Raw genomic sequence first — 27720 nt, 5'->3', positions numbered from 1 at the left:
TAGTAGTAGTAGTAGTACTCTTTGAGATTGAGATTGTGCCTGGAATCTTGTTTCTGGGACTCAATCTACTGTCTTTATGTGGTTTTTGCAACTACATTCAAAGCGGTTTACATATATACAAGTACTTATTTTGTACCTGGGGCAATGGAGGGTTAAGTGACTTGCCCAGAGTCACAAGGAGCTGCAATGGGAATCGAACCCAGTTCCCCAGGATCAAAGTCCACTCCACTAACCACTAGGCTACTCCTCCCATTTAACTTCCAGGTCATTGGATGTTCCTGGATATTCAGGGGCCCTTTTACAAAGGTGGGGGAGGGCTAACACACGGGTAGCATGCACCCAATTAACACTACCACTACTACTACTTAGCATTTCTATAGCGCTGCCAGGGTTACGCAGCGCTATACAAGTTTAATATGGGGAAGGACAGTCCCTGCTCAAAGAGCTTACAATCTAAAGGTTACAAACTATGTAGTCAGTGTAGGTAACATGAATGGGGAAGGTGGTTAGGCGCCAAAAGCAAGGGAGAAGAGATGGGCTTTGAGTAAGGACTTGAAAATGGGCAGGGAGGGCACAGGACCGGGGGGGGGGGGCGCGGAGGCTGCGATCCCCCTCCGCCCCCTGCCCACACTACCACCAAGGTAGCGTGTGCGCCCAGCGGTAATTCCGAGATGGGTGCACACTAAATCCAGTGGTAGAAAATATTTTTCTATTTTCTACCATGGGGGGGGGGGGGGGAGGAGTTCCTGGCAGTAACCAGCAGCGCGCCCACATTGCTGTACACTGCATGGTTACGTGTGGGTAGCGCATGAGCCCTTACCACTAGGTCGATGAGTGGCAATAAGGGCTCAGGCTGTAAATTTATTTATTTATTTACTGCATTTGTATCTCACATTTTCCCACCTATTTATTTATTTATTTTATTTATTTATTGTTCACTTATATCCCACATTTTCCCACTCATGCAGGCACAATGTGGCTTACAAACATTAAATAAAATACAGAATAGGAAAACTTAGAAGAATATACAAGGAGTATGCAGGGGGAGAAGCATCTAACAGGGTGAACTAGCAGGGTAGGAGCCAGGGAGGGTGCATCAAGCAGCGGTATAAAGTGAGGAGTAGGTCTTGGCAAAGAAGTAGGTTTTCAACAACTTCTTGAAGAGGGCGTAGTCCGCTTGAGTTTTAAGGTGTTGCGGGAGAGAATTCCAGTGCTTAGGACTCCAACAGCGGAAAGATGAGGCGAAGATCCTCTTGTACTTGACACCCTTACAGTTTGGGAAGTGAAGGTGGAGGAAGAAACGAGCAGCAGGGTTGGCATTCCTGGGCGGGAGGTCGATCAAGGGGTGCATATACTCCGGGGCAAACCCATAGATAATTTTATGGGTCAAGGAGCAGAGTTTAAAGGCAATGCGCTCCTGAACAGGCAGCCAGTGTAATTTGGACCGTAAGGGTTCGGCATGTGCAAAGCGTTGCTCTCTCAGGATGAGTCTCGCAGCAGTGTTCTGAACTGTTTGGAACTTTTTCAACAGAGAGGCCTGGCAGCCCGCGTAAATTCCGCTGCAATAGTCCAAGTGGGAGAGGACAAATTTCTAGGAAGGAAGTATCTGATACGCCGAAGCCTCCACATGGCGTGAAACAATTTTTTGGTGACCAAGTGCACATGATTGTCCAGTTGGAGGTGTGTGTCCAGTTGCACTCCTAAAAGCCGCAGGCTTGTGGCAATCGGAAGGACAGAGCCCAATACTGGGAGCACCGTGTCAGTTACTGGAGTGTGGATGGACGAGAGGATGAGACACTGTGTTTTGTCCTTGTTTAATTTGAAACAGAAGACCTGAGCCCAATGTTCTAAGGTGGAGAAGCAGCCATCAATGAGGTGAACAATTTCTGACACGGTGGTGCGAAAGAGAATGCAGACTGTAATATCGTCGGCATAGATGAAAGGGTTAAGGTCCAGTTTTGCGAGAGCAGCAGCTAAAGGCATCAACATAATATTGAATAAGGCTGGTGAAAGTGGGGAGCACTGCGGAACCCCACAGGAGGCCTTCCACGGATCAGAAGTAACCGAGTTCACTGAGACCTGGTAAGTTCTTGTTGTTAAAAAGCCCGCCAACCAGTGTAAGACAGGACCTCCTATACCAAAAGAGTCCAGCAGATGAAGCAAGATTTCATGGTCCACCATATCGAAGGCACTAGACATGTCAAATTGAAGCAGTAACACCTTCCGACCAATGGATAGCTCTTGCTTAAAGTTAGATAAGAGGGTGACCAATACAGTCTCGGTGCTATATTGAGCTCGGAAACCAGACTGAGAGGGGTGTAGGATATCAAAGGCAGTCAGGAAGTCATTGAGCTGGATGTTGACCATACTCTCCATTAACTTGGTAACTAGGGGAATCGAAGCCACTGGGCGATAGTTAGAGACAACGTCTGGTTTAATCTTTAGATTCTTCGGAACAGGGGTGAGAAGGATATTACCATGGCCTGGCGGGAAAGATCCAGCTCTTAACATGAAGTTGAGGTAAGTAGTCAGATCTTCAACAAAACACTTCGGTGCAGCTTTCAGGAGATGAGTCGGACAAACATCCAATCTACAGGGTTTGTTGGAGAACTTAAGTAAAGCAGCAGTTACCTTGTCAAGTGATAAGCGGGTGAATTTGGTCCAAATGCGATCTGCCGGAAAGACACCCGTTGGCATAGTCAAAGATTCCAGGAAGTCATCCACATCAGAGAGGCAGCTCACAGTTGAAGACCGTAGGGTCAGTATTTTCTCATTGAAATAAATTGCAAGTTGGGAAGCAGAAGGAAGATCAGCACTGGAGAATTCTAGAGTACGGGTATCAAGGAAAGAGTTTATCAGCTGGTATATCTTTGTGATGTCCCGGCCAGCAGACTGTAGCGTAGCGGAAAAGTACTTTCGCTTTGCTTGACGGATGGCATACTTATACCTGCAGTGACTGCCTTTCCAAGCACCCAATGCAACATAAGTACATAAGTACATAAGTAGTGCCATACTGGGAAAGACCAAAGGTCCATCTAGCCCAGCATCCTGTCACCGACAGTGGCCAATCCAGGTCAAGGGCACCTGGCACGCTCCCCAAACGTAAAAACATTCCAGACAAGTTATACCTAAAAATGAGGAATTTTTCCAGTCCATTTAATAGCGGTCTATGGACTTGTCCTTTAGGAATCTATCTAACCCCTTTTTAAACTCCGTCAAGCTAACCGCCCGTACCACGTTCTCCGGCAATGAATTCCAGAGTCTAATTACACGTTGGGTGAAGAAAAATTTTCTCCGATTCGTTTTAAATTTACCACACTGTAGCTTCAACTCATGCCCTCTAGTCCTAGTATTTTTGGATAGCGTGAACAGTCGCTTCACATCCACCCGATCCATTCCACTCATTATTTTATACACTTCTATCATATCTCCCCTCAGCCGTCTCTTCTCCAAGCTGAAAAGCCCTAGCCTTCTCAGCCTCTCTTCATAGGAAAGTCGTCCCATCCCCACTATCATTTTCGTCGCCCTTCGCTGTACCTTTTCCAATTCTACTATATCTTTTTTGAGATACGGAGACCAGTACTGAACACAATACTCCAGGTGCGGTCGCACCATGGAGCGATACAACGGCATTATAACATCCGCACACCTGGACTCCATACCCTTCCTAATAACACCCAACATTCTATTCGCTTTCCTAGCCGCAGCAGCACACTGAGCAGAAGGTTTCAGCGTATCATCGACGACGACACCCAGATCCCTTTCTTGATCCGTAACTCCTAACGCGGAACCTTGCAAGACGTAGCTATAATTCGGGTTCCTCTTACCCACATGCATCACTTTGCACTTGTCAACATTGAACTTCATCTGCCACTTGCACGCCCATTCTCCCAGTCTCGCAAGGTCCTCCTGTAATCGTTCACATTCCTCCTGCGACTTGACGACCCTGAATAATTTTGTGTCATCGGCGAATTTAATTACCTCACTAGTTATTCCCATCTCTAGGTCATTTATAAATACATTAAAAAGCAACGGACCCAGCACAGACCCCTGCGGGACCCCACTAACTACCCTCCTCCACTGAGAATACTGGCCACGCAATCCTACTCTCTGCTTCCTATCTTTCAACCAGTTCTTAATCCATAATAATACCCTACCTCCGATTCCATGACTCTGCAATTTCTTCAGGAGTCTTTCGTGCGGCACTTTGTCAAACGCCTTCTGAAAATCCAGATATACAATATCAACCGGCTCCCCATTTGTCCACATGTTTGCTTACCCCCTCAAAAAAATGCATTAGATTGGTGAGGCAAGACTTCCCTTCACTAAATCCGTGCTGACTTTGTCTCATCAGTCCATGTTTTTGTATATGCTCTGCAATTTTATTCTTAATAATAGCCTCCACCATCTTGCCCGGCACCGACGTCAGACTCACCGGTCTATAATTTCCCGGATCTCCTCTGGAACCTTTCTTAAAAATCGGAGTAACATTGGCTACCCTCCAGTCTTCCGGTATTACACTCGATTTTAGGGACAGATTGCATATTTCTAACAGTAGCTCCGCAAGTTCATTTTTTAGTTCTATTAATACTCTGGGATGAATACCATCAGGTCCCGGTGATTTACTACTCTTCAGCTTGCTGAACTGACCCATTACATCCTCCAAGGTTACAGAGAATATGTTTAGTTTCTCCGACTCCCCCGCTTCAAATATTTTTTCCGGCACCGGTGTCCCCCCCAAATCCTCCTCGGTGAAGACCGAAGCAAAGAATTCATTTAATTTCTCCGCTATGGCTTTGTCCTCCTTGATCGCCCCTTTAACACCATTTTCGTCCAGCGGCCCAACCGACTCTTTGGCCGGTTTCCTGCTTTTAATGTATCTAAAAAAGTTTTTACTATGTATTTTTGCTTCCAACGCTAATTTCTTCTCAAAGTCCTTTTTTGCCCTCCTTATCTCCGCTTTGCATTTGGCTTGGCATTCCTTATGATCTATCCTGTTACTTTCAGTTGGTTCTCTTCTCCACTTTCTGAAGGATTGTTTTTTGGCTCTAATGATTTCCTTTATCTTACTGTTTAGCCACGCCGGCTGACGTTTAGTCTTTTTTCCCTTTTTTCTAATACGTGGAATATATTTGTCCTGAACCTCCAGGATGGTGTTTTTAAACAGCATCCACGCCTGATGCAAGTTTTTTACTCTGCGAGCTGCTCCTTTCAGTCTTTTTTTCACCATTTTTCTCTTTTTGTCGTAATCACCTTTTCTATAGTTAAACGCTAGCGTACTTGATTTCCTAGTTTCACTTCCTTCAATGCCAATATCAAAACCGATCATATTATGATCACTGTTATCAAGCGGCCCTCGTATCGTTACCCCCTGCACTAGATCATGAGCACCACTAAGGACTAAGTCTAGTATTTTTCCTTCTCTTGTCGGCTCCTGAACTAGCTGTTCCATGAAGCTGTCCTTGATTTCATCAAGAAATCTTATGTCCCTTGCGTGTACAGATGTTACATTAACCCAGTCTATATGCGGGTAATTGAAATCCCCCATTATTATTGTGTTGCCCAGTTTGTTTGCGTCCCTGATTTCCTTTAACATTTCCGCATCCGTCTGTTCGTCCTGGCCAGGCGGACGGTAGTACACTCCTATCACTATCCTTTTCCCCTTTGCACATGGAATTTCAATCCACAGTGATTCCAAGGAGTGTTTTGCTTCCTGCAGAATTTTCAATCTATTTGATTCAAGGCTCTCGTTAATATACAATGCTACCCCTCCACCAATCCGATTCACCCTATCACTACGATATAATTTGTACCCCGGTATGACAGTGTCCCACTGGTTATCCTCCTTCCACCAGGTCTCAGAGATGCCTATTATATCTAATTTTTCATTTAGTGCAATATATTCTAACTCCCCCATCTTATTTCTTAGGCTCCTGGCATTCGCATATAGACATTTCAAACTATGTTTGTTGTTCCTAAGTACATCATGCTTAGTACTTGACAGTATTAATTGGCAATCTTTTGTCTGATTTTTATTGTTATTTAAAGATACCCGATCTACTACAATCTCTTTTGCAACCTCACTATCAGGATACTCTATCTTCCCTGTTATGGTGATATCTTTGAAAGATACCTTATCCCGAACCATGCTCTTTTGAGCGACTGTCGGCCTTCCCCCCATTTCTAGTTTAAAAGCTGCTCTATCTCCTTCTTAAACGCCGATGCCAGCAGCCTGGTCCCACTCTGGTTAAGATGGAGCCCATCCTTTCGGAATAGGCTCCCCCTTCCCCAGAATGTTGCCCAGTTCCTAACAAATCTAAAGCCCTCCTCCCTGCACCATCGTCTCATCCACGCATTGAGACTCTGGAGCTCTGCCTGTCTCTTGGGCCCTGCGCGTGGCACAGGTAGCATTTCAGAAAATGCTACCCTGGAGGATCTGGATTTCAGCTTTCTACCTAAGAGCCTAAATTTTGCTTCCAGAACCTCTCTCCCACATTTTCCAACATCCGACTTCCGCTTACACCAGGCTCTTTCCAGACGTCTAGTCTCTGTTTTTAAGGCCCTGAGATCAGCCGAGAACCAGGGTGTAGAGTTGCGGATGTGGGAAGTCTTGAGATGGGTAGGTGCAATATGGTCCAGCACAACCTTGCAGTGGTTCTCCCAATCAGAGAGATAGGTTGCAGGCTCAATGTGGCTCACATTGTTCCGTCATGGCGATCGCCAATCCAGAGTGAGAGATACAAGTGGTATTACATAAAGATCATGAATGAAATAGAGGGGCATAATCGAACGTCTCCGGCGAAATAGATCGCCGGCGATCTATTTTGGCGGTGGCGCAACAGCTGGCCGGAACCGTATTATCGAAAAAAATGGCCAGCCATCTTTTTTTTCGATAATATAGTTTAGCCCAGCCAAATGCCAGAGTTCGCCGGGTTTGAGATCGCCGGTTTTGTTTTTCAGCGATAATGGAAAAAATGCCGGCCATCTCAAACCTGGCGAAATCCAAGGCATTTGGTCGTGGGAGGAGCCAGCATTTGTAGTGCACTGGTCCCCCTGACATGCCAGGACACCAACCGGGCACCCTAGGGGGCACTTCTAAAAATTTAAAAACAAAATACAAATAGCTCCCAGGTGCATAGCTCCCTTCCCTTGGGTGTTGAGCCCCCCAACCCCCCCCCCCAAACCCACTCCCCACAACTCTACACCATTACCATAGCCCTTATGGCTGAAGGGGGGCACCTACATGTGGGTACAGTGGGTTTTAGGGGGGTTTGGAGGGTTCAACACTTAGAACCACAAGTGTAACAGGTAGGGGGGGATGGACCTGGGTCTGCCTGCTTGGAGTGCACTGCACCCATTAAAAACTGCTCCAGGGACCTGCAGGGAGCTGGGTATGACCTTTCAGGCTGGCATAGAGGCTGGCAAAAAAGTGTTTTATTTTTATTTTTTTAGTGTGGGAGGGGGTTGGTGACCACTGGGGGACTACGGGGAGTCATCCCCCATTCCCTCCAGTGGTCATCTGGTCAATTGGGGGCACCTTTTTGAGGCTTGGTCGTGAAAATTAAAGGACCAAGTAAACACGGCGAAATACTGCTTAACGCCGTTTTTTTTTTCCATTATCCGCGAAAGCCGGCCATCTGGTAGCCACACACATTCCCGCTCATGTCCCGCCTTCACTAGGCTGCCGACACGCCCCCTTGAACTTTCGCCAGCGAGGCGACGGGAAAGCGGCGATGCTGTCAAAAAAGCCGCTTTCCATTATACCGATTTTGCTGCTTTTGAGAGATCGCTGGCCATCTCCCAATTTATGTCGGGAAATGGCCGGTGATCACTTTCGAAAATAAGCCTGAAAATAGCGGGGATGACATAGTAGATTAAGCGATCAGGTATAAAGAGTTCATGTTCGGAATAAGAGATAGAGCGGTATTGCAGTAAAAGTTCATAGGATGGATCGTTGCAATATGCCTTAATGAGGACTTAGTAGATTCATATTCGGAATGGGAGATAAAGCGGTATTGTGTTAACGTTCGTAGGAGGAATCTTTGCGGTATGCCTTGTTGAAGAGGTAGGTCTTTAGTGATTTCTGAAAGTTGGTTAGGTCGCGCATATTTTTCACATTGAGTGGTAGTGCATTCCATAACTGGGTGCTTCTGTAGGAAAAGCTGGGGAAATGGAGATTCAGGAAGGTGCGAGCTGATCTTTTAGTGTTCCTGGGTGGTAAGTCTATGAGGTCTGATATGTAGACCAGGGCCTTTCCGTAACTGATTTTATGAACCAGGGTGCAAACTTTAAACGTGATACGTTCTTTAAGTGGAAGCCAGTGTAGTTTTTCTCTTAGGGTTTTGGCACTTTCGTATTTTGTTTTACCAAATATGAGTCTGGCTGCAGTATTTTGGGCTGTTCTTCACATCCGGCATAGAATGCATTGCAGTAGTCTAGGTGACTTTGCACCATTGATTGTACCAGGCTGTGAACTACTTTTAATATTAGCACAGATCCATTTCCCGGCCCATGAAAAAAATAGCCTTTTTCCCTAAAAAGACACGCCCACACTACCACAGGCCACTTTTTACCGTGGCTTTGTAAAAGGACCCCTCAATGCTGGGAGCTGTGCAAGCCCCGGCATGGACTATCCAGGGTTAGCTTAGCTGGAAGCGACCTACCAGCCACTTACGCCCATATTTCGATTAACTTATCCTAGTGGATTTGTCAGGGGTTTTCCTGAAGGTTTAATTGAGCTAAAGCATTTTTACTTTAAAATATCTATTGCTTAAAGTGCAAGCTTGGTGGCTCAGAGGAAAATGTGCTCTGAACTGACAGGCAGAGGACTTGGATTTAATTTTTTTTTTTTTTGTTACATTTGTACCCCGCACTTTCCCACTCATGGCAGGCTCAATGCGGCTTACATGGGGCAATGGAGGGTTAAGTGACTTGCCCAGAGTCACAAGGAGCTGCCTGTGCCTGAAGTGGGAATCGAACTCAGTTCCTCAGTTCTCCAGGATCAAAGTCCACCACCCTAACCACTAGGCCACTCCTCCACTGTTGCTACTATTTGAGATTCTACATGGAATGTTGCTATTCCACTAGAAGTCGGCCCTTGCAGATCACCAATGGGGCCGCGCAGGCTTCTGCTTCTGTGAGTCTGACGTCCTGCACGTACGTGCAGGACGTCAGACTCACAGAAACAGAAGCCTGCGCAGCCTTCTACATGGAATGTTGCTAGTGGAATAGCAACATTCCATGTAGAATCTCCAATAGTAGCAACATTCCATGTAGAATCTCCAATAGTATCTATTTTATTTTTGTTACATTTGTACCCTGCGCTTTCCCACTCATGGCAGGCTCAATGCCGCTTACATGGGGCAATGGAGGGTTAAGTGACTTGCCCAGAGTCACAAGGAGCTGCCTGTGCCTGAAGTGGGAATGGAACTCAGTTCCTCAGGACCAAAGTCCACCACACTAACCACTAGGCCACTCCTCCACTGTTGCTACTATTTGAGATTCTACATGGAATGTTGCTATTCCACTAGAAGTCGGCCCTTGCAGATCACCAATGTGGCCGCGTAGGCTTCTGCTTCTGTGAGTCTGACGTCCTGCACAGAAACAGAAGCCTACACAGCCTTCTACATGGAATGTTGCTAGTGGAATAGCAACATTCCATGTAGAATCTCCAACAGTAGCAACATTCCATGTAGAATCTGCAATAGTAGCAACATTTCATGTAGAATCTCCAATAGCAGCAACATTCCATGTAGAATCTCCAATAGTATCTATTTTATTTTTGTTACATTTGTTACATTTGTACCCTGCGCTTTCCCACTCATGGCAGGCTCAATGCCGCTTACATGGGGCAATGGAGGGTTAAGTGACTTGCCCAGAGTTACAAGGAGCTGCCTGTGCCTGAAGTGGGAATCGAACTCAGTTCCTCAGTTCCCCAGGACCAAAGTCCACCACCCTAACCACTAGGCCACTCCTCCGATTCTCAGGTCATGAGTCAATTCCCCAGATTATTTAGGACTAAGGCACTGGTTCTGAACCCAGTCTTCAGGACACATCGTGCCAGTCTGGTTTTTGCGGTATCTACAATGAATATGCATGAAATAAATTTGCATGCACAGCCTCCATTATATGCAGAACTCCCTCATGCTTATTTATTATGGGTATCACGAAAACCTGACTGGCTGGGTCGAGTACCCCTGGACTAGGGACACTGCAGAAGCAACATTAATAGCTTCTGGGGGAAGGACTTCTCTGCTATTACTCAAGAGCAGAACCTAGAGGCCAGACTTAGGACCCAAGATAAGCAGGTTCTGAAGGGAGCAATAATCTGGGGCCCCTGGACCAGGAGTTTCCCACCGAGATGAGTGGGAATTAAGAGAAACAATCCCTGGGTTCATAGTCCAATAGAAGTTGCTTTTGATTGAGCTGGAAGAACGAAAAAAAGAAGCAGGAGCTTGTCAGTCTTAAAATAACTATATAAAATAGTGTTGCTCTGTGCTCAGATAGTCGGTCATTTATCAACTAGCAAAGGAGTAATTTCTTCCATATAACTGCTACTTAGAAAATATATTACAGAAGAGGGATTTCTAATGTAATAAATGCAAATGCTTGATGTGAACTGAAGATTAATAGTTATGCTAAGAATGAGAAAATTGTATTATGGTCGCTGAATGAATCATACATTGATAACATACTTAGATATTATTGAAAGAAATTCATATGTGGCTATGGAATATGAATTAGTCCATGCGAGTACAACTAATTTTAAGAAATTGCTTTTCAACAAGATTGCATAGTTGAAATCCACCCACCATGCCAGGAACTTGGAACCTGGGTGGGTTTGGTATGTGAGCTAGAAACAGAGTAGAAGAAATATTTGCAAAAAGTTAACACAAATTCAGTCGTGTTCATTTATAATCAACGTTGACGTATCCGGAATGACAAAACCCATTCAACTGCATTTATTTATGATTTCTGAGCAGGTATCTTATATAAGTCAGAGTCTGTCAGTCTATCTGAAGGTTATGCCCACCATAAAAGGAGTCTGATGTCATAAAATCTCTCACTGACCAATCAGCTTTCAAGGGTTGACAAGCAGTTGGGAACAGCACACAAATAGAAGCCCCGCCCACGCTCTACCCATGTGTACAGCCCTCCCCATACAAATATGTATAACTATAATCCAGTATTTCTATACCGCAAATACCTCCAAAGTGGTTCCCTGCAGTTTACCAACTACACAACACAACAATGATTTTGCTACTGAGAGAAAAACATGTGATTTATACTAAATTGAACCCGCCAATTCCAAATATGAACTCCGAATTTGCCTGACACATCTAGATTTTAAGCAATACATGCAAAGCCTATTCACTTATAATATTAATGCTTGGGATGCATTTGTGCTAATAGTGCAGAACTTCCTTGGGAACAGACGAGCTGAAAACTATGCTGAACTAGTAGACAACATGCTTAAAGCATATGAACAACTTGGCTGCCGAATGTCATTGAAAATGCATTTTTCTTACATTCCCATCTTGACTTTTTCCCACCCAATTTGGGACACGTAAGTGACGAACATGGAGAGAGTTTCCATAAAGACATTTCTACAATGGAGAACAGATATCAAGGCCGCTGGAATCCCAACATGATGGGGGACTATATGACCGGTCACAAACGCAAAAGCAGATGCCTGAAGCACTTTTAACAGTACTGGGCTTTGCTGAAGTAAGACTTTTAAACTGGAATACAAGACTTTTTTGAAATTTTGTTATTCCATTCCATTTTCATATACTGTTTACTAAGAAAACTTTGATTTAGATCAGGTAATTGTTGGAGTAAAACTCGTTCTGTAAAAAATTATTCAATGCTTTCCAAGTGCTTAATTCATTTGGGCAAACTTATGCAGAACAAAATTTCCTGACGTGTTACAACAATTCTGACTTCGGATTTGGAATATGCACACAAAAGGGACTGCAAAAGACACAATCGTTCTTATAATGCACAGTTTACTCCAAACTATTTCATTGTCTATTATCTGTCTTATGTCTGTCTGTGCATAATGGAAGAAAAAATTGTTAAACTCTTCACAGCATGAATGCTAATGTGTAACCACAATAACTGTGCCTTTCCGAGCAATTATTAAAGTTGCTGACAACTCACCTGTCAGTATTACATCTACGAGGACATTCTCATCTGTGGGATTTTTGAAGTTGATGAAGATAGAAGAAAGAGAGCCAATAGGGGTGCTTATGCTGCAGGATGCCATTGGATTAGGAATAAGGCCCACACCAGAGAGGAGAAATGTCCACTCTTCCAGCTGTTGAGAAGAGATTTAACAATATTATGGATTCAATCAAGAATACTGTGGAATAAGAAACACAAGAACATAAGAATTGCCGTATTGGGACAAACCAAATGTCCATCAATTCCAGTATCCTATTTCCAACAATGGCCAATCCAGGTCACTGGCAAGATCCCAAAAGAGCAAATCAGAATTTATGCTACTTATGCTAGAAATAAACAGTGGATTATTTTAGGAAATTATCCAAAACTTTTTAAAACCCTGCTAAGCTATGAATTCCAAAATTTAATTACACGTTGAGTGAAGAAATATTTTCTCAAATTTGTTTTAAATTTACTACATAGTAGCTTCATTGTGTGCCCCCTAGTCCTAGTATTTTTGGAAACAGTAAACAAGCAATTCACATCTACTGGTTCCGCTCCACTCATTATTTCATAGACCTCTATCATATCTCCCCTCAGCCGCCTTTTCTCCAAGCTGAAGTGCCCTAGCCGCTTTAGCCTTTCCTCATAGGGAAGTCATCCCATCTCCTTTATCGTCTTCATCACCCTTCTCTGTACCATTTGTAATTCCGCTATCCAGCTTATTTTCGAAAGAGAAAGACGCCCATATTTCGACCCAAATCGGGAGATGGGCATCCATTTTCCGTGGGCGCCCAAATCGGTATAATCAAAACCCGATTTTTGGCGTCCTCAACTGCAGTCCGTCACGGAGACGAACAAAGATCACAGGGGTGTGTCGGAGGCGTGGTGACGGCGGGGCTGGGAAGTGGTTATCGGCCGAGGAGAGATGGGCGTCTTTAGCTGATAATCGAAACAAGAAGGGCGTTTTTGACGAGAATTTGGTCCGCTTTATTCGGACCCTTTTTTTTCAGGTCCAAGTCCCAAAAAAGTGCCCCAACTGACCAGATGACCACCGGAGGGAATCGGGGATGACCTCCCCTGACTTCCCCAGTGGTCACTAACCCCCTCCCACCAAAAAAAACCCACTTTAAAAACTTTTTTTCCCAGCCTGTATGCCAGCCTCAAATGCCATACCCACCTCCATGACAGCAGAATGTGTTCTATCCTCTGACAGGCTTTCCCTGGTTCTGATGTGGGTCTCGGGTGAGTGTGACACCACCCGAACTCTCGTCCACTCTCTCATTACCTCTCACCTTGACTACTGTAACCTACTCCTTACTGGCCTCCCACTTAGCCATCTATCCCCCCCTTCAATCCATTCAGAACTCGGCTGCACATCTTATCTTCCGCCTGGACCGATATGCTCATATCACCCCTCTCCTCAAGTCACTTCACTGGCTTCCGATCAGGTACCGCATACAGTTCAAGCTTCTCCTACTAACCTACAAATGCACTCAATCTGCAGCCGCTCATTACCTCTCTACCCTTATCTCCCCTTACGCTCCTACCCGAAACCTCCGCTCACAGGACAAATCCCTCCTCTCAGTACCCTTCTCCACCACCGCCAACTCCAGGCTCCGCCCTTTCTGCCTCGCCTCACCCTATGCTTGGAATAAACTCCCATACGCCAAGCCCCCTCCCTGCCCATCTTCAAATCCTTGCTCAAAGCCCACCTCTTCAATGTCGCCTTCGGCACCTAACCATTATGCCTCCATCCAGGAAATCTAGACTGCCCCAACTTGACATTTCGTCCTTTAGATTGTAAGCTCCTTTGAGCAGGGATTGTCCTTCTTTGTTAAACTGTACAGCGCTGCGTAACCCTAGTAGCGCTCTAGAAATGTTAAGTAGTAGTAGTAGCATAGGTGGTCGGTGGCCCAACTGTTTGGGGAGGCTAAAGGGGGCTGGGTTAGGGGTGGGGCCAGGGGTGGAGCTTAAATCCATAATTGTCTGATAACACGCAGAAAAAATAAATAAATAAAAATAAAAGTCACAATTAATACCTTTTATTAAATTTAGATATTAGATATGTATCATATGTCAAAGAATAAAGTGGTTGCTCAAAGCATATTCTAACCACAATCGCTGAACTGCAAAACACTATGCAAAACTTTGTCCAAAAACACACTCAGAACCTTACTGTACCATAAATATTACACTGGGCAGACCTAATACACCAATATACCACCCATACGGAAAATGCAGACTGTCAACAATATGAAACAAGGGATCATATCATCACAATTCTCATGTAGAGCCACAAAACACCCTAATTCATGTTTAATGTGGGATAAAATGCCATAAATAAGTAAATAAATATAAACTTTTAATGTTGAGCACCTGATTCTCAAAGTGGACATATTCCAAACACTATAATGAAAATAAAATGATCTTTTCTACCTTTGCTGTCTGGTGACTTTTTCTGATCATGCTGGCCCAGTATCTGCTGCTATCTGTCCTCAGTGCAGGTCAGGAAGTCATCCTCGTTAAATATCTCCCTGGCAACCCAGGACGCCTCCAGCCAACCCCCCCTGCTTTCCCAGCAGTAAGGTAAACAAACCATAAACCAATTTCTACAACTGCTAGAGGGCTTTCACTGCAGCTCCTGCTGTGAGGATGGAGGTAAATCAACAATTTAATCCCCTCAGAGCAGCTGGACTCCACAGCTGATCCATTCTGCTGCAGCAGGGGGGAGGTTTAGCCTCTCCAAGCCTCTTATACTGGGCGCCTATGAGTAGTAGTAGTAATTTCTGCTCAGTTGGCTACTCTGGATGCTAGCCTTAGTGTAGCCAAGGCTATGCCTCGCCTCTATCCTATTTCCCAGGATAAGCAGGACACATTCTGGTTGCCTAAGGTGGATGATTTAGTAGCCACTGCAACTAAGAAGACCACCTTGATGGTGGAAGAGGGTGTAGCATTGAAAGATGTGCAGGTCCGCAAGCTGGAATCCTCCTTACGTGCTTTCCTTTGAATTCTCTGCCCTGTCTTTGCAGGTGGCTGTCTGCCGTTCGTATGTGGCCAGGGCTTGTCTTACCTGGGTCCAGCAAGTGGTGGATTCCTTGTCAAAATCGGGTGCATAGACCTCTCCTGAGTTTCTGGATATGGAGACTTATCTGGCCTATTTGGCAGAGTCCTTGTTTGATATTATTCGGGTATCGGTAAAACAGATGTTGTTAGAGGTGGTGGCACGCCGTTTATTATGGTTACATTACTGGGCTGAGGATACTGCTTCCAAATGGGGGGGGGGGGGGGGGGGGAACAAGCTGGGAGATTTTGAGTGAAAAATATAATGGGATGGAAGACAGAAAAAAAGGTGCTGGGGCTGAAAAAAATGTCCTGGTTTCTACCATTTTGGCCAGAACTGATATCAGGTTTGCCAGTCTGTAGTTTCCCAAATCACTCCAGAACCCTTTTTTCAAAATTGGTGCTACATTTACCACTTTCAACTCTTTAGGTACTGTAGACAATTTTAATGATAGGTTACAGATTATCTAATAGTAGATCTGCAATCATATTTTTGAGTTCTTTTAGTACTCTGGGGAGTAAATCATGCAGACCAGATGATTTGCTCTCTTTCGCCTTTTGATTTGTATCAGGTCCTCTGAATCATCATCTTTAAATATTATTTCTGCAATGCAGAGCTCCCTTGCACCCTCCTCAGTAACAGGAAAAGCAAAGAATTCATTTGATCTCTCTGCTATCGCCTTCTTCTCCCTGAGTGCCCCTTTGATTCCTTGGAGGCTCATTTTCAAAGCACTTAGCCTCCCAAAGTTCCATAGAAACCTATGGAACTTAGCCTCCCAAAGTGCTTTGAAAATATGCCTCTGTATGATCTAATGGTGCAACAGTGGCCTACCAAGGGCGGGGCGGTCCGCCCCGGGTGCACGCCGCTGGAGGGGTACAGAGGGCAGCTGCGCGCCTGTCAGCTCCGCTGGTTCCCTGCTCCCTCTGCCCCGGAACAGGTTATTTCCTGTTCCAGGGCAGAGGGAGCAGGAAGCCAGCGGAGCCGAGACCCGTGCAGCTGCTCCCAGCAGCTAAGAATGCACCGGGGGGGGAGGGGTTGCTGACCTAGGATCGTCACTGTGGTGCAACTGACTCTCATAAGCTTTCTGCTTCAACTATATCTGAAAAAATTTGCACTATGAGCTTTTGCCTCTATAGCAAGTGTCTTTTCAAATTCTCATTTAGTGTTTTGTTTTTTTTAACCAATGTTTGCATCTAACTTGCCAGTGCATATGCTCAGTGGCGTAGCTAGGTGGGGCGCCAGGGGAGCGGCCGCTCCCCCAAACGGAGTTTTTTCTCAATGTGTTGCATTGAAAATGTGCGCCAGCGGAAGTCTGCTCTCGCACCGCTTTCGCTCCCCCCGCGCTGTCAACCTGGCTCCGCTTCTGCATATGCTGCTTCTCAGTTCATCTTTTCTAACGAAAAAGGTGCCGGTACTCAAATGCCGGGCCACCCTTCAGGGGTGGGGTGATCACTGAGGGACCCACCCCACGAATGGTCACAGAATCTATGACAAGGCAGAATTGGTGTGTAGAGCCTGAGCTCTTTCATTAAAACTTGTGGTCTGTGGGTCAATTTTAGCAGACAATGGAAAAGGTGCCGGTACTCAGTACCCCCAAGTACCCTCTCAAAAAAGCCCTGCTGCTTCCTTTCCCCTTCGTTTGGATCCTTTCTCATATTTTGAAAAATGTTCTTTTGGCTCTAACAGCCTCTTTCATGTCACTATTTAACCATATCTGTCTTTTGGTCTTTCTTTCACCTTTTTTTAATAGGTGGAACACATCTGGTCTGGAATTCCAAAACAGTGGGATCGATATTCAGTCGGCGGCAATCAGCGTCTTGTTGACCACCACAAATTCAATTCTAGGCCATATCTGGGCTCCGACACTGAATTCTGAGTAAACAGAACCAGAAAAACATAGCCGGTTAAGTGCGATATTTGGCACTTAACCAGATAATTGCTGACTGCACCCCCTAGCCAGTTTCAGCTTGAGCGCTCACAGGGCATTTCCAGTGGCCCTATCCAATTAAGTATTGCTGAAAAGGTCCAGTTAGCCCAGGGCAGGCAATTTAAGCGGCCAGGAGCCTCCTTTTAGCTTTTTCTAAAACCATTTTTCTCATTTTGTAGTAGTTGTCATTAAGTTAAATGCTAATTCAATAGATCTTTATTCCACTTATTGGCACAGCTTAAGTTCTACATTCTTCTAAGGATACAGAATGACACAGGGATAGGGACAAGCGGTTAACCGCGGGGGCGGGGACAGAGTTTGCGGTGATGGGTCAGGGACAGGGACAGAGCCCATGAGGACAGGGCAGAGATGGAGACAGAGCCTGCGGGGACGGGGATAAACTTTGAACCTGGCTCCGTGTCATTCTCTAATGCAGACGGCGATGTTTTGATTTTTTTGAAAAACAAGCAAAAGTGCTGGCTAAAATTGGCAAAACTTCCATGGGGAATCTTCTTTCCTGCTACCAGCACATCTTCTGAGAGGACATTTTCTATTATGGGAAGGATTGTGGAAGACAGGAGAGCTAGAATGAATCCTGAGATTGTTGATGACATTACATAAGTACATAAGTAATGCCACACTGGGAAAAGACCAAGGGTCCATCGAGCCCAGCATCCTGTCCTTGACAGCGGCCAATCCAGGCCAAGGGCACCTGGTGAGCTTCCCAAACGTACAAACATTCTATACAATCAAGCCATTGTGACATCACTAATGAGGTTGGCTCTTATTGGTGGAATGAGCCACTATGACATCACAATAGGTTAAATCACTGCTCTATGTAATAAAAGTGAGCCAAGTAGAGGACATAAGTACATAAGTAATGCCACACTGGGAAAAGACCAAGGGTCCATCGAGCCCAGCATCCTGTCCCCGACAGCGGCCAATCCAGGCCAAGAGCACCTGGCAAGCTTCCCAAACGTAAAAACATTCATCTGCAGATTAAAAAATCATAACAGTGCTTCACAGGGCTTATTTCTCCCCTCTAGGGCATACAGAGTGGGTTGTATTTTGTAACCCTGGACATTTTAACAGGGTGGATTTTGGTTCCTCGAGTAGTAGAAGTCAGATATTGTTGGGGTTGGAAGGGTAGAGGATGGAGGGGGCAGGGGGTTATTATAGTTGCTTGTTGTTATTACTGTTTTCTATTTGTGATTTATAAAGAGTTGTACAGAATATTGTTCCTTTTAAACTTTAATAAAATGATTTAAATATAAAATCATAAGTGTTTGAGGCTTGTGCAGATAAGGACAGAGCTCACGGGGATGGGGTGAGGACGGGGACAGAGCCCATGGGGAGGGGGGCATACTTTGTCCCTGTGTCATTCTGTAGCTAAGGACTAGATTTGAAATAGCTCCCCCTCTTGTTGGTTCCTGAAACATCTGTTTCATCTAAGAACTTTACCTCCCTAGCATTTCCTGACATGCCATTTATCCATTATTTTAGGGTTGCCAAATTTGTTAGTTTCTCTAATGTCTATTACCATTTCCTCTTCTGTACGTTCATTCTGGTCAGGTGGACAGTAGTATTGCCCAGCAGTAATTTTCATGCTATTTGCTTATTGCATTGGAGAGCTACAATTTTGAATAAGATTTGCATTAGAAAGCTATGCACTACGTCAGCGCATGGGTCTAACACAAGCTTACTCCATCGACCCCTCAGTTGAGAAATTCGTAATGAGGTCCTACTGTTTTCAGCTGGTTTCCTTTCCAATCTTCTCTCCAATCATATATGAATTGAATTAGCAAGCTTGAAAAATTGGATTGCAAAATTTCACACTTCATCCTGTGATTGGCTTTTGCTGCCTCAACAGATCTGATTTTAGAAGTTGATAAAGACATCGTGATTGGTGCTAGATCCAGAAATCAATGGTGAAGAACCCTTTACATTCATCCCGCAGATAATAACCCAGACACCATTTCCCTCAATTCAACACTGAGGCACAATCAGGAGCTGTAAAAACCATAGCCTGCAAGTAGGTGTCATTAGTTGATTTTCAATTAGTCGGCTACTTGTTGTGAGATGGTGTAAATTGCTAGTCAGTTCAGAAGCATTTAATCAGAGAAAACACATGAGAAAAATCGATGCAGTGCTTCTGAGGTGAAAAATTCTACCTCAATTCGAATATTTGACAAAGACCCTTAAAAGTCTTTGCTAGAAACACTTACTAAAACAATGTGCCTTAACTTCCAGTTTCATATTATTCTGTAGTTCCCTGGAACTGTCTCTTATCAGATAAGGGTTTTGTGCTGGTAAAAGTGAAAAAGAATTAAAGAAGAAAGCTCAGAATGATCCGATGATGAAAAGGGCAGAAAGAAATCACAAAGGTCAAAGCCATGCATGGAAAGGTCCAGAGCGGGTGGATGAATAGCTGAAATATTGATTAAAGCGAAGACGCAGAAATTTACTATGGTTTGAGAGCGGACAAATGAGAAGGCAAAAAAATAAATAAAAAGCAAATGTCAGGGTTAACTTTGTTTCAGCCTCAAGTTAAATGAATTATTGACTTGTTTCACTGCTGTTGTATTTGATGGTATGTTAAAAGCAGTGCTTTTTTTGTGCCAGTACGCGCCGGTACAGCGTACCGGCACCTTTTTCCTGAGGTCCGGCTCACCTTCCTGCTCCCTTCTGTTCATGCTCCCTGAGTCATAGTAGATGATGACGGCAGAAAAAACCTGCACAGTCCATCCAGTCTGCCCAACAAGATAAACTCATATGTGTATACCTTACCTTGATTTGTACCTGTCTTTTTCAGGGCACAGACCGTATAAGTCTGTCCAGCATTATCCCCGCCTCCCAACCACCAGCCCCGCCTCCCACCACCGGCTCTGGCACAGACCGTATAAGTCTGCCCAGCACTATTCCCTGCCTCCCAACCACCAGTCCCGCCTCCCACCACTGGCTCTGGCACAGACCGTATAAGTTTGCCCAGCACTATCCCCTCCTCCCAACCACCAGCCCCGCCTCCCACCACCGGCTCTGGCACAGACCGTATAAGTCTGCCCAGCACTATTCCCCGCCTCCCAACCACCAGTCCCGCCTCCCGCCACCGGCTCTGGCACAGACCGTATAAGTCTGCCCAGCACTATCCCCTCCTCCCAACCACCAGCCCCGCCTCCCACCACCGGCTCTGGCACAGACCGTATAAGTCTGCCCAGCACTATTCCCCGCCTCCCAACCACCAGCCCCGCCTCCCACCACCGGCTCTGGCACAGACCGTATAAGTCTGCCCAGCACTATCCCCTCCTCCCAACCACCAGCCCCGCCTCCCACCACCGGCTCTGGCACAGACCGTATAAGTCTGCCCAGCACTATTCCCCGCCTCCCAACCACCAGCCCCGCCTCCCACCACTGGCTCTGGCACAGACCGTATAAGTCTGCCCACCACTATCCTCGCCTCCCAACCACCAACCCCTCTTCCCCCCACCAGCTCCGCCACCCAATTTCGGCTAAGCTCCTGAGGATCCATTCCTTCTGCACAGGATTCCTTTATGCATATCCCACGCATGTTTGAATTCCGTTACCGTTTTCATCTCCACCACCTCCCATGGGAGGGCATTCCAAGCATCCACCACTCTCTCTGTGAAAAAATACTTCCTGACATCTTTTTTGAGTCTGCCCCCCTTCAATCTCATTTCATGTCCTCTCGTTCTACCGCCTTCCCATCTCTGGAAAAGGTTCATTTGTGGATTAATACCTTTCAAATATTTGAACATCTGTATCATACCACCCCTGTTCCTCCTTTCCTCCAGGGTATACATGTTCAGGTCAGCAAGTCTCTCCTCATACGTCTTGGAATGCAAATCCCATACCAATCTCGTAGCTTTTCTTTGCTTACCCGAAAATCTTTTGTTTACCCGATGTCGCGGCAAAACGGCAGTGAAAGCAGCAGGCAGGCAGGCTCGCCTCCTCGTCGCTTCCCTTCCCTCTCAGTACGTCCTGCCTTCCTCTGATGTCATTTCTTTTCTGCAAGGGCGGGACGCGCTGAGAGGGAAGGGATAAACAAAGATTTTGACTCAGGGAGCACGGGAGCACGAACGGAAGGGAGCGGGAAGGCAGGGAAGAGAGAATTGCTGGATATGGATAGGAGGGGAGGGCAGGGGAGAGAGGAGAATCGCTGGACATGGATGGGAGGAGAGGGCAGGAAAGAGAGGAGAATCGCTGGACATGGATGGGAGGAGAGGACAGGGAAGAGAGGAGAATCGCTCAACATGGATGGGAGGGGAAGGCAGGGAAGAGAGGAGAATCGCTGGGCATTAATGGGAGGGGAGGGCAGGGGAGAGAGGAGAATCGCTGGACATGGATAGGAGGGAAGGGCAGGGAAGAGAGAATTGCTGGACATGGATGGGAGGGCAGGGGAGAGAGGAGAATTGCTGGGCATGGATGGGAGGGAAGGGCAGGGAAGAGAGGAGACATGCTGGACATGGATGGGAGGGGAGAGCAGGGGAGAGAGGAGAACCACTGGACATGGATGGGAGGGGAGGGCAGGGGAGACAGGAGAATCGCGGGACATGGATGGGATGGGAGGGCAGGGGAGACAGGAGACATGCTGGGAGGGGAGGGCAGGGGATAGAGAAGAATTGCTGGACATGGATGGGAGGAGATGGCAGGGGAGAGGAGAATTGCTGGACATGGATGGGAGGGGAGGACAGGGGGCAGAGGAGAATCACTGGACATGGATGAGAGGGGAGGGCAGGGGGCAGAGGAGACATATTAGACATGGATGGGAGGGGAGGTCAGCGAAGAGAGATTCGCCGGACATGGATAGAAGGAGAGGGCAGGGGAGAGAGGAGAATTGTTGGACATGGATGAGAGGGGAGGACAGGGGATAGAGGAGAATTGCTGTACATGGGAGGGGAGGGCAGGGGAAAGAGGACGGAGACATGCTGGACATACATGGAGGGGAGGGAAGACAGGAAGGAGATGCACATGGATGGGAGGGGAGGGCAGGGGAGAGAGGAGAAATGCTGAGAATGGATGGAGAGGAGAGCAGGAGAGAGGAGAATTGCTGGACATGGATGGATGGAGGGGTTGGCTGGGAGAGAGGAGAAATGCTGGACTTGAATGGAAGAGAGGGGAGAGAGAATTATCGCTTTATAAGGATACAGGGGAGGGAAGAGAGAGGAGTAATGCTGGACATGGATGGAGGGGAGGAGAGAGGAGAAGTGCTGGACATTGATGGAGGGGAGGAGAGAGGAGAAGTGCTGAACATGGATGGAGGGCAGGAAAGAAAAAAAGAAGATGCACCAGTGGCGTTCCGTGCTTGGCTGACACCCGGGGCAGATCGCCGCTGCGCACATCCCCCCCCCCCCCCGGGTGCAGTGCAACACGGCGCCCCCCCCGGCCACCCCCCCTGGCGTCGGCACCCCCCCCCCCCCCCGACGTGGACCCTAACCCCCGCCCCCCCGGCGCAGCGCCTCTCACTCCCCACGACAGTCCCCACCTGTCTACCAGCTGAGCTCCGGCTGGCACCTCCAATCTGCAGCGCTGCTGACTTTAAATGAAGAAAACCCTCTCGTCATTGGCCCTTCACTACTGAGTCCCGCCCTCTGATATAACTTCCTATTTCCTCGAGGGCGGGACTCAGTAGTGAAGGGCCAACGACGAAACGGTTTTCTTCATTTAAAGTCAGCAGCGCTGTAGATTGGAGGTGCCGGCTGGAGCTCAGCTGGTAGGCAGGTGGGGACTGTCAGGGGGAGTGAGAGGCGCTGCGCCGGGGGGGGGGGGGTGGACGGAGCACCCCCCACCCATTGACACCCGGGGCGGACCGCCCCCACCGCCCCGCCCTTGCTACGCCACTAAGATGCACATGGATGGAGATGAGAGAAAGGGAAGAGAGGAGAAAAACTGCACATTGATGGAGAAAATAGGCAAAAGCTGGATCCAGGTTATACCTCTGCCAGTCAATTCCAAGGAGGAGGACCCAGCTTTTACTTATGGATGTAGAGCAAGAAATGAAGAAGAAAGGAGGAAAGTAAAGAAATAAATGGAAAGGAAGCCCTGGAAACGGAGTTAAGAGAACAGATAGAGAGCAGCAGAATCAGAGACTGGGACCAATATGGATAGAAAAACAAAGTCACCAGACAACAAAGGTAGAAAAAAAATCAATTTATTTGTATTTTAGTGTTTGGAATATGTCCAGTTTGAGAATTTACATCTGCTGTCTTATTTTGCACTGATATACTGGAGCTGTAACAGCTTACAGAAATTATTTATAATGAAAAAAAATCACATTATTTTTTTTCTCCTATACTAGTATAATATTTTCAATAATGTCTGTTTATATGCGCCATGGCTGGTATAAGGGGTGTGGCTATCATAGGGGTGGAGCCATGTGAGATGACCCTGCCCATAATGAGTACCAGCACCTTTTTTTCTACAAAAAAAGCACTGGTTAAAAGTCTTCATTTACGGTGCAGGCGTTTGTGAGCTGCTTCATAACTGGCCTGTCCTGCTTCTAAACATAGGGAGATTTTCAGATGCACTGGGCGTAAACATTACTTAGCATTGCTTTTACTAAGCTACAGCAAAAATAGACCTTAGCGCACCCTTACGTGGGTTTTTCCTGCACACTAAGACCATTTTTACTGTGGCCGTAAAAACTATGGGCCTGATATTTAGCCAGCAAACCCTAACTGAGTTATTCCCGGATATTCAAAGCCAAGTCCTGTCTGGTCTTTGGCTTTGAATATCTGGTTATTTTTGATTAGGCTAATACATAGCCATTTAAGTTGATACTCAGCACCCATGCGGCCATGGGGTAGCGCGTAAAAACAGGACAGACTTTTATGCGGTCCCATTTAAATGCTAAACCTGGCCACTTAAGAGCTGAATATCAGCACTTAAGTGGCCAAGTGCTGACTCCATCCCTACAACATCCCCAATATAGCTGGCTTTGACTTGGGCGCTAACCGCAAATTTCAGCAGCACTTACGGGACCCTTTTACTAAGATACATAGGCGCCTACATGCGTACAACGTGTGTCCAATTAGAACTACCACCCGGCTACTGTGTGCCCTGGGTGGTAATTCTAATTTCTACGCGCGTCCAAAATGTGCGGCAGAAAATAATTTCTACGTTCAACTGAGTGGCGCTACCCAGGCAGTAATCGGCAGTGTACACGCGCTGATGATTACTGCCCAGTTAACGTACGAGACCTTACCGCTAAGTCAGTGGGTGGTGGTAAGGTCTCAGGCCCAAAATTGACGCGTGCTGATTTTTATTTTGCCACACATCCATTTTCGGCAAACACACTAAAAAATGGACGTGCGCATGTCCAATACACGCGTCTATAGCGGCATAGGCCATTTTTCAGCACAACTTAGTAAGGGTTCCTTGGAGGGCTATAATCGAACGGGGTCGGCCATCAATAAGGGCGGCCATCTCTAACACCGGCCCCGTCAAGCGGCGTACCCGACTCTATTATCGAAACAAGATGGCCGGCCATCTTTCGTTTTGATAACACGGTCAAGGCCAGCCAAATCTCAACATTTGGCCTGCCCTTAGAAATCGCCGGCGTTAGAGATAGCTGCCATTGGTTTTCGCCGATAATGGAAACTAATGGCGGCCATCTCAAACCCGGCCATAATCAAGACATTTGGTTGTGGGAGGAGCCAGCATCCGTAGTGCACTGGTCCCCTTCACATGCCAGGACACCAACCGGGCACCCTAGGGGGCACTGCAGTGGACTTCACAAATTGCTCCCAGGTACATAGCTCCTTTACCTTGTGTGCTGAGCCCCCCAAAATCCCCCCAAAACCCACTACCCACAACTGTACACCACTACCATAGCCCTAAGGGGTGAAGGGGGGCGCCTACATGTGGGTACAGTGGGTTTTGGATGGGTTTTGAAGGGCTCACATTTACCAACACAAGTGTAACGGGTAGGGGGGGATGGGCCTGGGCCCACCTGCCTGAAGTGCACTGCACCCACTAAAACTGCTCCAGGGACCTGTATACTGCTGTCATGGAGCTGGTTATGACATTTGAGGCTGGCAAAAAAATGTTTTTTATATTTTTTTTGGGTGGGAGGGGGATGGTGACCACTGGGTGAGTAAGGGGAGGTCATCCCCGATTCCCTCCAGTGGTCATCTGGTCAGTTTGGGTACCTTTTTGAGGCTTGGTCGTGAAAAAAAATGGACTAAGTAAAGTCGACCAAATGCTCGTCAGGGACGCCCTTCTTTTTTCCATTATCTGCCGAGGACGCCCATCTCTAAAGCACGCCCCAGTCCCGCCTTCACTACGCCTCCGACAAGCCCCCGTGAACTTTGGTCGTCCCCACAACGGACTGCAGTTGAGGATGCCCAAAATCGGCTTTCGATTATGCCGATTTAGGCGACCCTGAGAGAAGGACGCCCATCTCCTGATTTGTGTCGGAAGATGGGCGCCCTTCTCTTTCGAAAATGTCCCTGATGGTCACCACTAAACCTGGATATTCAATGCCAGGCCGTTTCCGGTGACCAGAATTGAATATCCACTTTATTTTGGGCCGGTTATGTTGATATTCAGACTTAGCTGGTTATCTTCTAACCGGCCCAAAATATCCCACATATTCACGGCCAAATACAGCCGCTAAAGTGGGACTGAAAATTGGCGGACAGCTGGTTATAATGGCCGATATAACCGGCTATCTGCTAGCCGCTAACTGGTGATATTCAGCAGGAGATAGCTGGCTGATAGCCGGTTATGGGGCATTTAACCAGACAGGTGCCAATCCTGTCCAGTTAAATGCTTTTGAGTATCGGGGGAGGGGTGGGGTAAGATTTTATAATCTACCCACGGAATTAAGCATTCCGCCCACAGTCCTCTCATGTGAAGGCCCACCTGAAAAGTATACGCTATCACAATATACTTACAGAATATTGCTTAACCAAAACTGCTTATTTACATGTACGTGTAAACAATTAGAATACCGGTATTTATGAGCGTTCATGCCACATAAAATATACAATTAGGCAGCTCCTTAAAAGAATGACCCCCAGTAAATACAAAGTCTGAGCAGTAACTGTTGGGGGCATAGCCGTCATCCGCCCAGTTAATGGACAGGCAGACATTTACCACGTTACGCAAACTTCCTGTAATAAGTGAACATTTTATTTAAAAAAATAAAGTCAGACACAGTTTCCTCACAATCAGCAAACCTGAATTGCAGAGTCTGCAGCTGGTGGATTCCTACATTTTGAGGAATCTATATCAAATTCTGCTTAGTTTATCAAGTTTTTCCCAGATTCACTGGGGGGGGGGGGGGGGGGGGTGGTTGATACATTTTCACACTGAGAACATTTTTTAAAGGAATTGAAACGGGCCAAAAATCGGCCTGATCCGATTCTGATCTGAAATGTTTCACTCATCTGACGTGAACAGAATGACAAGAAGTTTCTACCATTTTATGCAAGTGACAACATTCTTAGCACCTCTAGTAATCCCCCTGAAAGAACTGACCAGTTATGTTCTTGGATCCTAGACTATGACAGAAGCAGCTAATTCTAAAAATTCTACTGTGGTACCCAAGCGAAACCACTTCTTTCAGACCGCAGGCTCAGAGGTTTCCTTAGATATCTAAATTTAGTCCATGTTTCTTGCTCCCCTCCGCTATAGAGCCTGATCTTTCACGTCTCCTGCTGCTTTGCCTATCGGATGTCATGTCTTACCTGTGTAATAATCAGTGGCGTACCAAGGGGGGGACGGTGGGGGCGGTCTGCCCCGGGTGCACGCCGCTGGGGGGGTGCTGCGCGCCGGTCAGCTTCCTTCGTTTCCATGCTCCCTCTACCCTGGAACAGGAAGTAACCCAGGGGGGGTTCTTTTGCTGGGGTGGGGGGTGGCGCTGCACCGGGGGGGCGCTGCACCCGGGGGGCGGGGTGCATCGGCGATCCGCCCCGGGTGTCAGCCCCCCTAGGAACGCCACTGGTAATAATAAACTGTTATTACGATACTTCTCCGTGCTAACTAGTTATGCGACCCCCGGCGGTCGGCGTCCAACTTCTTAGAGGGACAAGTGGCGTTCAGCCACACAAGATTGAGCAATAACAGGTCTGTGATGGCCTTATAGAGATAAGTTCACGTTTGATCTATTTACTTGGAAAAGAAGCACTATCGAGATAGGCAATAGCACATACAGAAAATTAAGAGAGGCCCGATGTAAGAAGTGCTATACCACTTGGCAAAAGAAATGTATTGCCCCCCAAAAAGTGGTTTTTGCTGAGGGCTCTCTTTAATAAAAAAGAAAGGAAAAAAGTAAGAGAAAAAAAAGTATTGAGCAGAAATTGTTAAGTACCATCTTTAGATATAAAACAACAAAGCAGAGTGGAATCAATGCATTTATTGGAACAATACCCGATGTGGCCACGTTTCGCCCTCAGGCTGCGTCAGGGGTACAAACTATGAAAACAAAACAAGAATATAAGAAACATATATAGCCATTCATAATATCTATGTCATAACATGATCCAACAAATATAAAAACAATTATTAAAAAATTATTATTAAAAATGTTCAAACATATATAGCC

At 46.5% G+C, this 27720-nt stretch overlaps 1 protein-coding gene across 1 annotated transcript in view; it reads right to left on the bottom strand.

Annotated features, from left to right (window-relative positions):
• Nucleotides 1-27720, bottom strand: part of CFAP47 (cilia and flagella associated protein 47) — a 1083264-nt gene that overhangs the window by 251128 nt on the left and 804416 nt on the right. Inside the window, 1 exon segment of the mRNA XM_030202357.1 lies at nucleotides 12163-12319. Within this exon segment, the coding sequence (XP_030058217.1) occupies nucleotides 12163-12319 (157 nt within the window).

Source organism: Microcaecilia unicolor, chromosome 4 (assembly GCF_901765095.1).
Source record: "Microcaecilia unicolor chromosome 4, aMicUni1.1, whole genome shotgun sequence".
Classification (NCBI taxonomy): Eukaryota; Metazoa; Chordata; class Amphibia; order Gymnophiona; family Siphonopidae; genus Microcaecilia; species Microcaecilia unicolor.
The sequence above is the reverse complement of the archived record's forward strand: the minus strand, read 5'-3'. Positions and strand labels throughout refer to the sequence as shown.